General features: G+C 34.9%; 1 protein-coding gene across 1 annotated transcript in view; it reads right to left on the bottom strand.

The window, feature by feature from the left end:
- Positions 1–14,762, bottom strand: part of LOC123557153 (ceramide phosphoethanolamine synthase-like) — a 39,099-nt gene that overhangs the window by 14,903 nt on the left and 9,434 nt on the right. Inside the window, exon 2 of the mRNA XM_045348446.2 lies at positions 5,987–7,443. Within this exon, the coding sequence (XP_045204381.1) occupies positions 5,987–6,844 (858 nt within the window). The 5' untranslated portion in view covers positions 6,845–7,443. The remainder of the gene's footprint in view (positions 1–5,986; positions 7,444–14,762) is intronic.

Here is a 14,762-nt window from a genome sequence, read left to right on the forward strand (position 1 = left end):
CATGCTAAAGGTAAATATCTCGAAGTAAAACACTCGATCCCTTGGAATTCGAGATACCGAGATTCAACTGTACATTGTATATGTATATCATGATTGAAAAAATAAATGCAGTTTTATCTAAATAACTGAAATTCAGTCATTTTGGTTACAGGAATGAAAAATCTGACGGGGCTTTCCTTTAGTATATTCTAGTATGATAGGTTATTCTATAAGAGCAATGCAGCTTTTCTATACACTTATTCATTCATCTGCATTTCATATGTACAAATTACTACCTACAACAGCTACTGACCAAATACTTGGTTTTGTTTCACTATTCAATATATTAACACATTATAAAACAACTTTGGCAATTTTGAAAACAAGAGGGCCATGATGGCCCTATATATCACTCACCAGAGTTAATCTGGCCTACTGACCTAGCTTTTGACCCCACATGACCAAGAGTTAAACTTTACCTAAAGCTCATCAAGACAAACATTCTGACTAAATTTCATAAAGATTTGGTTACAACTGTGGCCTCTAGAGTGTTCACAAGCTTTTCCTTTGATTTGACTGGTGACCTAGTTTTTGACCCCACATGACCCAGATTCGAACTTGACCTACAGATTATCAAAACAAACATTCTGACTAATTCTCATGAGTTTCAAACTTAAATTGTGGTCTCTAGAGTGTTGAAAAGATTTTCCTTTGATCTGGCCTAGTGACCTAGTTTCTGACCCCACATGACCCAGATTCAAACTTGACCTAGAAATGATTAAGACAAACATTCTGACTAAGTTTCATAATTATTGGTTTACAACTGTGGCCTCTAGAGTGTTCACAAGCTTTTCCTTTGATTTGACCAGTTGACCTAGTTTTTAATCCAACACGACCCAGTTTCGAACTTGACCTAGAGATTACAACTTAAGACTACATTCTGACCAAGTTTCATAAAGATTGGGTCACAAATGTGGTCTCTAGAGTGTTCACAAGCTTTTCCATTGATCTGACCTACTGACCTAGTTTTTGACCCAACATGACTCAGATTCAAACTTGACCTAGAGATCATCAATACTAACATTCTGATCAAGTTTTATAAAGACTGGGTCTCAAATGTGGTCTCTAGTGTATTCACAAGCTATTCCTTTGATCTGATTAACTGACCTAGTTTTTGACCCCACATAACCCAGTTTCGAACTTGACCTAGAGATCATCAAGAAAAACATTCTGACCAAGTTTCATAAAGATCGGTTCAAAAATGTGGTCTCTAGAGTGTTCACAAGCTTTTCCTTTGATCTGACCTACTGACCTAGTTTTTGAGCCCACATGACCCAGTTTCGAACTTGACCTAGAGATCATCAAGAATAACACTCTGACCAAGTTTCATAAAGATTGGGTCACAAATGTGACCTCTAGAATGTTCACAAGGCAAATGTTGACGGACGACGCACGACTGACAACGCACGCCGGACAATGACCGGCCACAATAGCTCACCTTGAGCACTTTGTGCTCTGGTGAGCTAAACAAGAGCTGTCACAGGAGACAGCGCGCTTGACTATTTCGATGCTGGATAGTGAAACTGGGCACATCTGAGGAAACTAGAGCTGTCACTGGAGTGTTTAATGACTCCAATTGTGGATGAAGATATTGCACAACAGCCTGAGTCTATGTCAAAAATATCAACTTAAAGTAATAAGAGAGGTAAAGATAAAATGTATCAAAACACTATATAAGTATATCCTAAGCAAAAAGGGGCATAATTCATTAAATATTGGTGCCAGAGTTATGCAGCTTGTGTCATATAGTGTGGGTGATGATGCTGAACAACTATTTTAAGTTTGAATCAAATCCATTCAGTAATTTTACAGAGACCGAGTGAAAATGCATCAAAACTTTAACCTAAAACTCTAAGTAAAAAGGGGGAATAATTAATGAAAAATTGGTACCAGAGTTATGCACCTTGCGTCATATGGTGTGGGTGATGATGTTGAACAACTATTTTAAGTTTGAATCAAATCCATTCGGTAATAACAGAGACAGAGTGAAAGTGCATCAAAACTTTAACCTAAAATTCTAAGTAAAAAGGGGAAATAATTCATGAAAAATTGGTCCCAGAGTTATGCACCTTGTGTCATATGATAAAGGTAATGATGTTGAACAATTGTTTAAGTTTGAATCCAGTGATTTTTTTTGGAAAAAATAAAGGTGCCTGTGCCCGCTGAATTGGGAAAATAAGCGCGATAATTCCTCAAATTGGGAAAAATATAAATGTGTTTAATTTCCATACTAAGTGATATAAATCTGTACATTTCCTAACTGAATTTTGTTTAAAGAGTTTATATTTTTTCAAAACCACTTTTGGATTTAAAATCGTGAAATTTTTGGGTGATAAAATTAATTAAGACACCTATACAACTTGTAATAATTGTATTTATACATTTTCACTTCATTCCCTTGAAATTTGATAACGTCCGAAATTTTGATTATCCGAAATTCGATACAATCGCGGCGATTTTGATCTCCAATTTTCCAAAAACTAGGAGAGATATTGTCATTTTTCATTACCATAAATGATTAACTGACATAATGAAACATATTTAAACCGACTGAAGTCCATATTTCTCTTGAAAACCGGCAATGTTTCCTTTGTCACGTGTTTTCGCGACTGTAACCTTGATGCGATTTTGATCTTAAAAAAGGACGTTTTTGATGTCATTTCTGCCAATTTCATGTTAGATATCGCGGATCTCACGCCCAAATATATACTGTTACATTTTGGAAATAAAATATTATAATTTGAGGGGGAAAAACATCTCTTTTTTAGGGGAAAAATAGACGATTTTTTGGGAAATAATGGCCTATTTTGGCGAGGGGAAAGTGCCGATATTCGGCAGTAAAAATATGCAAAAAAAATCACTGGAATCAGATCCATTCTGTAATAACAGAGATAGAGTGAAAGTGCATAACACTTTAACCTGAAATTCTTAGTAAAAAGGGGCATAATTCATGAAAAAATGTGCAAGAGTTATGCATCTTGTGTCATATGATGTGGGTGATGACGCTGTACAACTATTTTAAGTTTGACTCAAATCCATTCAGTAATAACAGAGGTAGAGTGAAAGTGCACCAAAATCTTTAATCTGAAATTCTAAGTAAAAAGGGGGAATAATTTATGAAAAAATGGTGCCAGAGTTATGCACCTTGTGTCATATGATGTGGGTGATGATGTTGAACAACTATTTTAGGTTTGAATCAAATCCATTCAGTAATAAAAGAGATAGAGTGAAAGTGCATCAAAACTTTAACCTGAAAATCTAAGTGAAAAGAGGGGATAATTCATGAAATATTGGTGCCAGAGTTATGACCCTTATGTCAGATGATGTGGATGATGATGAGGAATAAGTATTTCAAGTTTGAATCAAATCCATCAAGTAATTACAGAGATAAGTTGAAAAAAGAGAAAGTGCACCAAAACTTTAATCAAGGTGGGGACGCGGAAAGACGCCGACGCCGGGGCGAGTAGGATAGCTCTCCATATACTTCGTATAGTCGAGCTAAAAATGGACACATGCTTCTTTAACATGTAATGGGTTGCAACAATTAAATGCAAAGGCCCAAGTAAGATGTTAGCTTTTTAAACATAACACAGACTAAATGAATCTGGAACCATGTGAGACAATGCTGGTATGAAAAACCCTATAATGTCCCTATCTGTGATAAATGTATCATCAGAAAAAAATGTTGCTAATTTTCTCTTTTTTTCTTTTACAGGCATTCTTTACAAGTGATTTCAGAATTGTTTATATACAAACACCAGTTTACTACAAAGAAATAATAGGATTTTTTTTCATCACTCGACCTTTTCATCAAATACTAGGTTATTACTATTATTACTTAGCAACATGTGGGTTTTTTTTGAACAGCAATTCATTCCTAGATTTAGTCAATCTGGTTTTCTGCCAACAAATGTCACTAGCAGACAAACAGGTATTGTTAATGCATTCATAGTCTGGCTCCCTGGCTGCATGGTTATTTTTTTAAATACTGCAAACCTTTTGCAATTAAATTTTAAGCCTCTAAAATAGCACATTTTATCTGATGGCTAAACCAGCCCCTATGTTCAGGGGTCAAGGGCAATAAAAATGTCAATACAGAAACAACCTGCTAGAGCTACTCCCACTGTTAATGAAAGAAAATTTATATATGAGAAATATGACAGAACAAATTTAGGGACGGGAGCCAGTCTAATGCATTCATTATCATGAATTCAGGAATAAAGTAGCTGCCAGTAAAGTGATATAACAATTGTATATGTACTGTATGAATTTATTAGGTATCTGAGAAATGTCACTGCATTATTTTATCAGGTATCTGAACTATGTCACTGCATTAATTCATTGGATATCTGAGCACTGATACTGCATTAGTTTATTGGGTATATCAGTATCTGAATACTATTATTGCATTGTTTTATTGGGTACCTGAGCACTTTTTACAAAATCTGATTTTCATATCCTGATTTTTCGAAGTACAGGACTGTGTGTTTATCAAATTTATACATGGCTGGGCAACCAGGATATGAAAAACCAGGATAGGACAAATTTTATAAATACCTCTTGTGCAGTTAAAATCTAATGTTTATAAAGCGCATGGTGAACAAAAAAATAAGTGTAAAAGATCAGATTTTAGAATTTTGTACAAATCCATTATTAAACTCAAATTTAATCAACCACCTTTAGAATTTCAATATACAAACTGACATGTACAAATCTTATCACCAGCAAACATGACCAGTTGATAATTACCTGTTCTGATCATGCCATGAGGTATAACTTTGATGAAATTTGACTTTAATACAAACTTTTCATCTTCAATAGATAAGCAGTTACTGTGAGATAACATATATTTGAGCCGTGCCATGAGAAAACCAACATAGTGGGTATGCGACCAGCATGGATCCAGACCAGCCTGCGCATCCGCGCAGTCTGGTCAGGCTCCATGCTGTTCGCTTTTAAAGCCTATTGGAATTGGAGAAACTGTTAGCGAACAGCATGGAGCCTGACCAGACTGCGCGGATGCGCAGGCTGGTCTGGATCCATGCTGGTCGCATACCAACTATGTTGGTTTTCCCATGGCACGGCTCATTTAAAGACCCACATAACTCAGTGACCTACTTTTTCTTCCCATATGAACTTCATGAAATCATTTTGATAATACTGGTATTTATAGGGCTACATTACAAGATAACAGCTTGACAATTTAAAGACCCACCACAACCTAGTTACCTACCTCAACTTCATGAAGATCATTCTGGTAATACAGGTAAAATACAGCTATATTACAAGATGACTGTTGGACAATTTATTGAGGCATTTCCTATAGGAATGAGTCTTCACAATTTCATCTGCCTATTTACTCAGTCAACCACTTTTCAGTGTAATTTTAAAACCATAATACAAATAACTTTAAAAACAAAGAGGTATAAACTTAATACATAAAGTATTGATTCAATCAAATGTTAAGACATTAAACACATTGTCTTGGACTTATGTCACTGTCAGTATGTAACTAAAGATTTTTCATGCAAATTACATATTATTACCATCATGGAAACACAAAAGAATACACGTAATGCATCTTTAAGGCCCTTCCTGAGTTAATGTGTTACTGTATGTGCTAACTCTTTTTAGCTATCACTTTTCAGCCTGTTTAGTATATTTTAAGCTCAATAATCATCTTACACTATGAAAACAAAGTGTTGTTCAAACTTTACTATTAAAATACATCTAATATTGCACATAATGTTACATTAATACAATAAAGGTTTCAGACATTAAAAACTCTGTTTTGGCTTCCTGCCTGTCGCCATCAATTTATATCTCTTAAAAAAAAGGTACTTGTATATCTTAATTTTTCAATGTAACTCATGTTTAATAATTATTACTATCATATAATAATACAGTTATTCTGTGGTGGGTCTTTAAAAGAAGAAATTGCACTTACTGTAAGATTGGGATCAGAAAGATCAGTCTGGAAGACTTCAGTGTAGCGTTCCACACACTTGTCCCATGAACCGCTGGCTACCGCAATCATCAAGCCAACACTCAGGCATTTCAAAAAGATGTACTTTTTAGTTAATACAACACCGCCGTGACGATCATAGCCAGTAAAAACATTCAAAATATTGAAGTTAAATTTCTTATTTGGAGAGTTATTTGGCACCGGACTTGTTGAACCACTGTCTGATTTTGTCAAAGGCAAAGCTGTGTAGGTACTGCCATTTGCAGGTAGTAAAACTTTCCAGAGACTGAATAAAATTCCAATCATCAAAAATACCCCGCCAATTATATCACTGTAAATGTCTACGTAATATCCGAATGTGTTGTGATTTGATACATACATTCCTCTTGTGTGTGTATGACTCCTATACACAACTCCGTCTAAATCGTCCAACCAGGAACGAAACTGATACAAAAGTATCGCAATTCGTCTCGTACTTAAGTGTTCGGATGACACCATTTTTGCAGATATCAGGCTTACTGTGACATGTGTAATGCTGATCATGTTAGGTGTAATGAAATAAAAAACTTTGCTGAAGTGCGTAATTTCGTCAAAATATTCCGCCGTCGGCCCAGTGATATAATGGTTCACAGGGTCTGTCATTAGCAGTTTCATGCTCAATGGTTTGAAAGGCGAGAAAAATCCTGGCACGGGTGGATCCTGTTTAACTAGAGATGTTTCTTGCAGAGTAAAATAGAGATGCGTATCCATGGCAACAAAGAATGCCAACATAACCGACAAAAACACGATGAATAAGAACTTCCCGTTGCAAGTGATATTCATGGACGAGTAGGATATCATTTTGGTTTTCTGTATCACAATTCCTAAGGAATATCCAAAAATTTGATTTATAATACAATCTGTAAAACGAGTCTATATACAAATAAATCTGGCACAAGTACGATTCAGAGAGATTTTTCTTGTTAGTATTGACTAGAGAATTTTAATACTCCATTAAAACAACAACAACAACAACAATAAAAGAGAAATACTATCACAGGAACTGCCGCTACCACGTTATATTGTAACCATCACCATAACAGTCACAATCATCTCATCTCGTCTAGATTTAAATAATTTTCACATGCATCACATATATATCAAAAGATCCGCCACTTACAATGTCCCACTTGAGATCTATGAACTATGCACTGTATAGTGTTTTATCACAACTTCTTTTTGATAAATTACTAGATTATTTGCCTCAATATCTTTATCACTAATTCATGAGTGTTTAATTCACATGTCAGGACTTGAACCTCTACATCGTTCTAAACAAGGGAACTGAGGAAGTATTCAAGAATATCAACATTTCATCTACACCCTGTATAAAACTACGCTGTCTTTTTCCTCCTGTATCTTTATGACTGTTCCAACTCGTAACTCACTCGTTTATTATGCTGGAAAAAAGAAGATAATATGTTACAAAAGAAAAGGAAAAAAAAGTTTTGTAAACTATAAAAAATATACTATTCATGCGAAAGCTTATGATTGTGTAAAATAAAGATATTAACTTCCCATCAAACAGCATTACAATGTAGTACCTAAGTAAATTCACTGTATAACAGATATACATGTAGCCACGTACAGTAATCTAGTTAGTTATACATACACAAAATGTACCATTCAACTCATGAATAATACAAAGATAGTAGATATCACTTCCTGGCCTTACAATTTCCTCCGATTAGTTCAGGCCGGTTTATAACAAACCCCTATCACATTTACAATCCATTTTATCAGTTGGACAGTTTAAAGTAATATGAAAATTGGTCTGCCTTTGATGAATAACAAAATTTAGTGTCTGATTTCTTTTCCCTTTTCAAAATTACTTTCATCAAAACCTGGATAAAAACTACCTCAAGTGTTTACCTATCTGACCATTTTTTTTAGTTTAATATGTACAAATTGGAAACTTAAGTAATTTAAGGCCTACTTGCGGTCGATTTTAGAACTTATGATTAAATTTTCATGTTTTACTGGTCTGACAGTTGATCAAGTTTATGATATAAATATTTTCATAGTGTTGCAGTCAGTCCCGTGTGTTGCTATATAACCATATGTTATAAGAAGTATTCATCTTATATACAAAATGAAAATATGCCAAATAATTTATCAAGTTGACAACTTGAAATTTGTAAAATCTGCCTAGTTCATGTAGTCTGTACTGACTGACTGCCTTACTGGAAGTCACAGACTCTCAACTTCTCCATACGGATAAGAGGAGGAGGACCTGTTGTTTTCAGTCAGTATCGCTGAGAACAGTGATCATATCATTGAGAACAGTCATTATGTCACTGAGAACAGTCATCAAATAACCGAGAAACAGCATTCATATCCCTGAGAACAGTCGTCATACCACTGAGAACAGTCATCATATCACTGAGAACAGTCATCATGTCACCATGAAAAGTAATCATATCACTGAGAACAGTCATCATTTGTCATATGACGTAGAACAGTCAACATATCATGAAGAACAGTCATCATATCACCAAGAACAGTAATCATATCACTGAGAACAGTCATCATTTGAGTTATGACGGTGAACAGTCATCATATCACAGAAAACAGTCATCATATCACTGAGAACAGTCATCATGTCACTGAAAACAGTCATCATATAACTGAGTTCTAAACGGCTTTTATATCCCTGAGAACAGTAATCATAACACTGAGAACAGTCATCATGTCACTGAAAACAAGTTGAAACACCTTTCATATCACTTAGAACATTTGTCATATCTCTGAGAACAGTCGTCATATCACTGAGAACAGTTGTCGTATCACTGAGAACAGTCATCATGTGTCATAACACTAAGAACAGTCATCATATCACTGAGAACAGTCATCATGTCATTGAAAACAGTCATCATATTACCAAGAAACAGCTGTCATATCCTTGAGAACAGTCGTCATATCTCTGGGAACAATCTTCATATCTCAGAAAGAGTCGTCATATCACTGAGCAGTGTCTTTATATCACTGTGAACAGTCATCATGATCATTGCAAATAGTAATCATGTCACCAAGAACAGTCATTATATCACCAAGAACAGTAATCATATCACTGAGAACAGTCATCATGTCACTGAAAACAGTCATCATATAACTGAGAAACGACTTTTATATCCCTGAGAACAGTAATCATATCACTAAGAACAGTCATCATGTCACTGAAAACAAGTTGAAACACCTTACATATCACTTAGAACATTCATCATATCTCTGAGAACAGTCGTCATATCACTGAGAACAGCTGTCGTATCACTGAGAACAGTCATCATGTGTCATAACACTAAGAACAGTCATCATATCACTGAGAACAGTCATCATGTCATTGAAAACAGTCATCATATTACCAAGAAACAGCTGAGAACAGTCGTCATATCTCTGGGAACAATCTTCATATCTCAGGAAGAGTCGTCATATCACTGAGCAGTGTCTTTATATCACTGTGAACAGTCATCATGATCATTGCAAACAGTAATCATGTCACCAAGAACAGTCATTATATCACCAAGAACAGTAATCATATCACTGAGAACAGTCGTCATATCACTGAGAACACAAGTAATATCACCCAGAATAGTTGTCATATCACTGAGAACAGTCATCATATCATGAAGAAGTTGAACAGTCATCACATCAACTCCACATATTATCATACCTAGTCATAGCAACATACACTGCACTAACAAATAACATACAAAAGGTAATAGGTAATGGAAAACACCAAGTGCATCTCCAGGCATTATTTCATGCAACAGAAGGCACCAGGCTAGAGCTAGCAACCTGGATGGTATCGTGAGAAAATAATTATGTGGTTTTATTGAAAAAACAGTATCTACTAATATCATAATAATGGTAAAGGTCATAACATACGTCATGTACTGGTATGGTTTAGTTTGACCTTGACATTTAATTATAAACTTGTCTGCCGATTTCGGGACTCAGCATGGTTTACTTGGCCTAATTTAGATTAAGACTATTACTACCTGTGTAGTTGTACTTTAATATTTAGAATGGTGCACTGGTGTCAAATAGCCTGATGGGGTTCAACACTCTGACCGTTATTTTTATTTCAGGGAAAAAATGAGGTTTCAATTTATTCAATTAATTATTTAATTATATTTTCCATTATTATGAGCATATACAAATAAAAAAAATTCAATTTAATGCCAAATGATATTCATCTTGCTTCATTAACCTTTAGCTTGCTCACGCAGTGATCCTGCCTTTGCAACCATCCGTGCAGGCTGATCATGGTCTGCACCGTTTGCTATTCAGTCAGTAATTTTCAGTGAACACCCCTTCCAATAATAAACAAGAGATCACAGAGTGATCTTGGCGCCCACCATTAAACCATTTTTGAATGTTCCAAATTTCAAGACTAGATCAAGGTCAAAATCAAGGTCAAAGTTTATTTTGGTACACAAAACTGTGCAAGTGGTTCATGCATGTGGTCCAAATTTGAAGCTGTAGCTTGAATGTGTGAAAGTAGGTCACCAGATCAATTTCAAGGTCAAAGTTTATTTCTGTACACAAAACTATGCACGTGCTTCAGATTGGGAGGCTGTAGCTTGAGAAATGTGAAAGTAGGTAGTAGGTAAAAATCAAGGTCAAATCTCAATTCAGAACACAAAACTATGCATGTGGTCCAAATTTGAAGCCTGAAGCTTTAGAAATGTGAAAGTAGGTCACTAGGTCAATCTCAAGGTCAAAGTTCATTTCGGTACACAAAACTATGCATGTGTTCCAAATTTGAAGGTTGAAGCTTAAGAATTGTGGAAGTAGGTCATTAGGTCAAAATCAAGGTCAAATTTCATTTCAGAACACAAAACTATGCAAGTGGTCCAAATTTGAAGCCTGTACCTTCAAAAATGTGAAAGTAGGTCACTAGGTCAATGTAAAGGTCAAAGTTTATTTCTGTACACAAACATATGCATGTGGTCCAAATTTGAAGGCTGTAGCTACAGAAACATAAAAATAGGTCACTAGGTCAATCTCAAGGTCAAAGTTCATTTCAGTCCACAAAACTATGCACGTGGTCCAAATTTGAAGGCTGTAGCTTGAGGAATGTGAAAGAAGGTCATTAGGTCAAAATCAAGGTCAAATTCCATTTCGGAACACAAACTATGCATGTGGTCCAAATTAAATGTGAAAGTAGGTCACTAGGTCAATGTCAAGGTCAAAGTTTACCTCGGTACACAAACCTATATGCATGTGGTCCAAATTTGAAGGTTGTAGCTACAGAAATAAGTATATATATAAGTCTATATAATTAAACCATGTGACCCCCGGGGCTGGGCCATATTTGACCCGAGGAAATAATTTGAATCTTGGTAAGGCTCAGAATGTTACATGATCAAATATAAAGTTGGCCTGTGGTTTGACAAGAAGATTTTCAAAGTTTTATCCCTATATAAATTATATGTAAATCATTAAAATAAACAAGGGCCATACTCACTCAAATATTGTTGAACCAGTCTGATTTTCAGAGGGACACAACTAGGGTACCAATACATCATTCTGACAAAGTTTAATCAAAATCCCCCATGTAGTTTCTAAGGAGATGCGATAACGAGAAATTGTTAATGGACGGAAGGACAACGGACCACGGACGCAGAGTGATTTGAAGAGCCCACCATCTAATGATGGTGGGCTAATGATACTGGCCAAATTAAATGAAGGACCAGTCCATTTTAGAAGTTTTGCCAGCTATGTCAATAGATAGAACAAAATGTAACTTTATTATTGTATTATTTGCACATGTATACAACACACAGATTGTGTATTCTATAAAATATATATTTTATACTTAAATATCTAAAAAAAGATATTGCAATATGCAACAGACTTCTATATTATTTCACTTTATCTATATCTCATAACAAGATATGGAATTCACATAAAGCTATGTTAAAGATGAAAGTTAAAAATAAATTAGCAAAAGATACTAAAAAAAAGTTTGCTACTTTGATGGATATTGAACCAACACTAGAAAACTACACACAATTGCAATGCTTAAAGTTATACATACCTGCACTATCAGGCCTATTTATGCACACTACATTTATATATTGCTAAAATTTATCAATACCCCACCTTATGTGCTAGTAACTGAACCAAACTGATCTGTAAACATTACCTAAATTACAGAGAGTTCAATGATTAAATGTAAAAAATCATTGTTGTCCTCAAAACTGACCTATACCCGTGACATTGATCTCACCTTATATTTATATACAATTATACTTGAATTGTAAGATGACTGTGAGGGCCGTTACAAGAATATCACGTTATAACAGAATAAAAATCAAACTATCATGTCTCATTTATAAATATGAAATTTCTGTATTAATTAGTGTTTCAAAATCAAGTATGTAAATTTAGTTATATTGTTGTATTGATCACACCTACACAGATTGGCTACAATCCAATTACCGACAATTATTGATAATTCTACCATAAAGAGAAATCAGTTAACTAAATAACATAACAGTGATAAAATAACAAACCACTAGACTTGGCTTTACATTTGATTTTAGTCAAAAGAGTACCTAAGGTATAAAATCGGTCCGTGAAAAAATTCATTATCTGTACGTACATGTATGTACATTGTTGAAAGTTTGAAAAATTTCATAAAATCAGGAAATTCAAAATAAAAGTGAAGAAAAAATACTACACTGAAAGTAGAATCTACCAATATTTTCTATCCAACCATAACAACCAAGTTAAAGTAATTTATAAATCCACTTAAAATTTTTTTCAGTAACATTTCAAAACTTCTCCAATATGTACATGTACGTTCAGTGTACATTGTAAAATGAGAACGTTTTAGTAAAACAAGGTTTTCTTTAATTTGATATTGAACCAGTTACTGTAAAATCATTTAATTTCGTGGGCATGAATTTTCATGGTTTTGACCAAAACGGCATTAGCGTGGGGATATGAATTCGTGGATTTCAACTTTTGAACATAAAATTAATGGGAATTTTACTTATTCGTTGGGATTAAATTTTGTGGATTGACTCAACCAAGAAATCCACGAAATTTAGTTCCCCATGAATATTATTGATTTTACAGTATTGAGTTTAACATGTTTAACCTTTAGCATGCTAGGTAAATTGTCGTCTGCTGGAAATGTCGTCTGCTGAAATTGTTAAGTTCATTCAATTTGCTCCAAAATTGGAAGAAATATTGTCAGAGTAGCAAACAGCTTGGAACCTGATCAGACGCCGATTTAATCGGCGTCTGATCTGGTTCCAAGCTGTTTGCAAAGGCTGTTAAATTCGCCTGCAGCAGGCTAAGGGTTAAGGACAAAGTCAGATAGGCAAATACTCCAAATCGTCAAGATGACCACTAACTTAAGACACAAATAATAATCTCAAATGTTACTCTTTGTCGAATTTTCACAGAAAACATTACCTTGTACAAAACTTACATGTGTTATATTATAAAGCACTTTGCTAAACAACAACAAAAAGGCAAATTTAATACTTAAAGTATTCATAACTCTTTATCTTATTAACCTTACCTTGCTTTTCTATAATGAACTTACCCATCTTTCAATTTGGACATTACCATTAACTGTTAAAAGGGATGCTCACCAAAAAAACACTGACTAAATGGCGAACAGTGCAGATCATGATCAGACTGCACAGATGTGCAGGCTGATCATGATCTACACTGGTCGCAAAGGCAGAATCAGTCGTGTCCAGCATGATAAGGATTAAGCCACTCTAGGTTCAAAACCTGCATAATGTTACACTAACAAGACCAGTTCGTAACACAGCCAATGCTCGAATTTTTTGAATTCTTGTCCCAGAAGCAGGAATATTACACTAAATCCAGTATCTGCATTAGTTCTGGAGACAGTAACTTGCATGTAAAACTTTACCTAGAAGTTTTAGAGTTCAAAAGGGGACATAATTTTTCAAAATACATGTCAGAGTTATGGGACTTGATGCTATGACCTAGTTTTATATACCCAAAGAAACATGTTAAGTTTCAATTCAATATTTTCCATTAGTTTTTGAGATAGTAACTTGCATGCAGGTAACTTTAATCCTGATTTACTTAGTCCAAAAGGGGGCATTATTTGGCCAAAACACATGTCAGAGTTATGGGACTTGATGCTATCACCTAGTTTTATAACCCCGAAGACACAAATGAAATTTCAAATCAATATCTGCATTAGTTTTGGAGATAGTAACTTGCTTGCAGAACTTTAACCAGGATTTTTGACGTCTACATGTAATTTCCCAAAAATGCAAGTCAGACTTATGGGACTTGATCCTGTGAGGTTAGTTACTGACCTAGAAAAAGAAAACAAGAGGGCCATGATGGCCCTACATCACTCACCAGAGTTGATCTGGCCTACTGACCTAGTTTTTGATACCACATGACCCAATTTCGAATTAGACCTAGAGATCATTAAGACAAACATTCTTACCAAGTTTCATAAAGATTGGGCTACAGTGTTCACAAGCTTTTCCTTTAATTTGACCAGGTGACCTAGTTTTTGACCCTACACGACCCAGTTTCATACTTGAAGTAGAAATCATCAAGACAAACATTCTGATTAAGTTTCATAAAGACTGAGCCACAACTGTTGCCCCCGGAGTGTTCAAAAACTTTTCTTTTGATCTGACCATGTGACCTAGATTTTGACCCCCAGCCCTTTTTTTATGGTTTTGGGGAAGGGTGGCGGGTC

The sequence above is a fragment of the Mercenaria mercenaria genome, chromosome 5 (genome assembly GCF_021730395.1).
Source record: "Mercenaria mercenaria strain notata chromosome 5, MADL_Memer_1, whole genome shotgun sequence".
Taxonomy (NCBI): domain Eukaryota; kingdom Metazoa; phylum Mollusca; class Bivalvia; order Venerida; family Veneridae; genus Mercenaria; species Mercenaria mercenaria.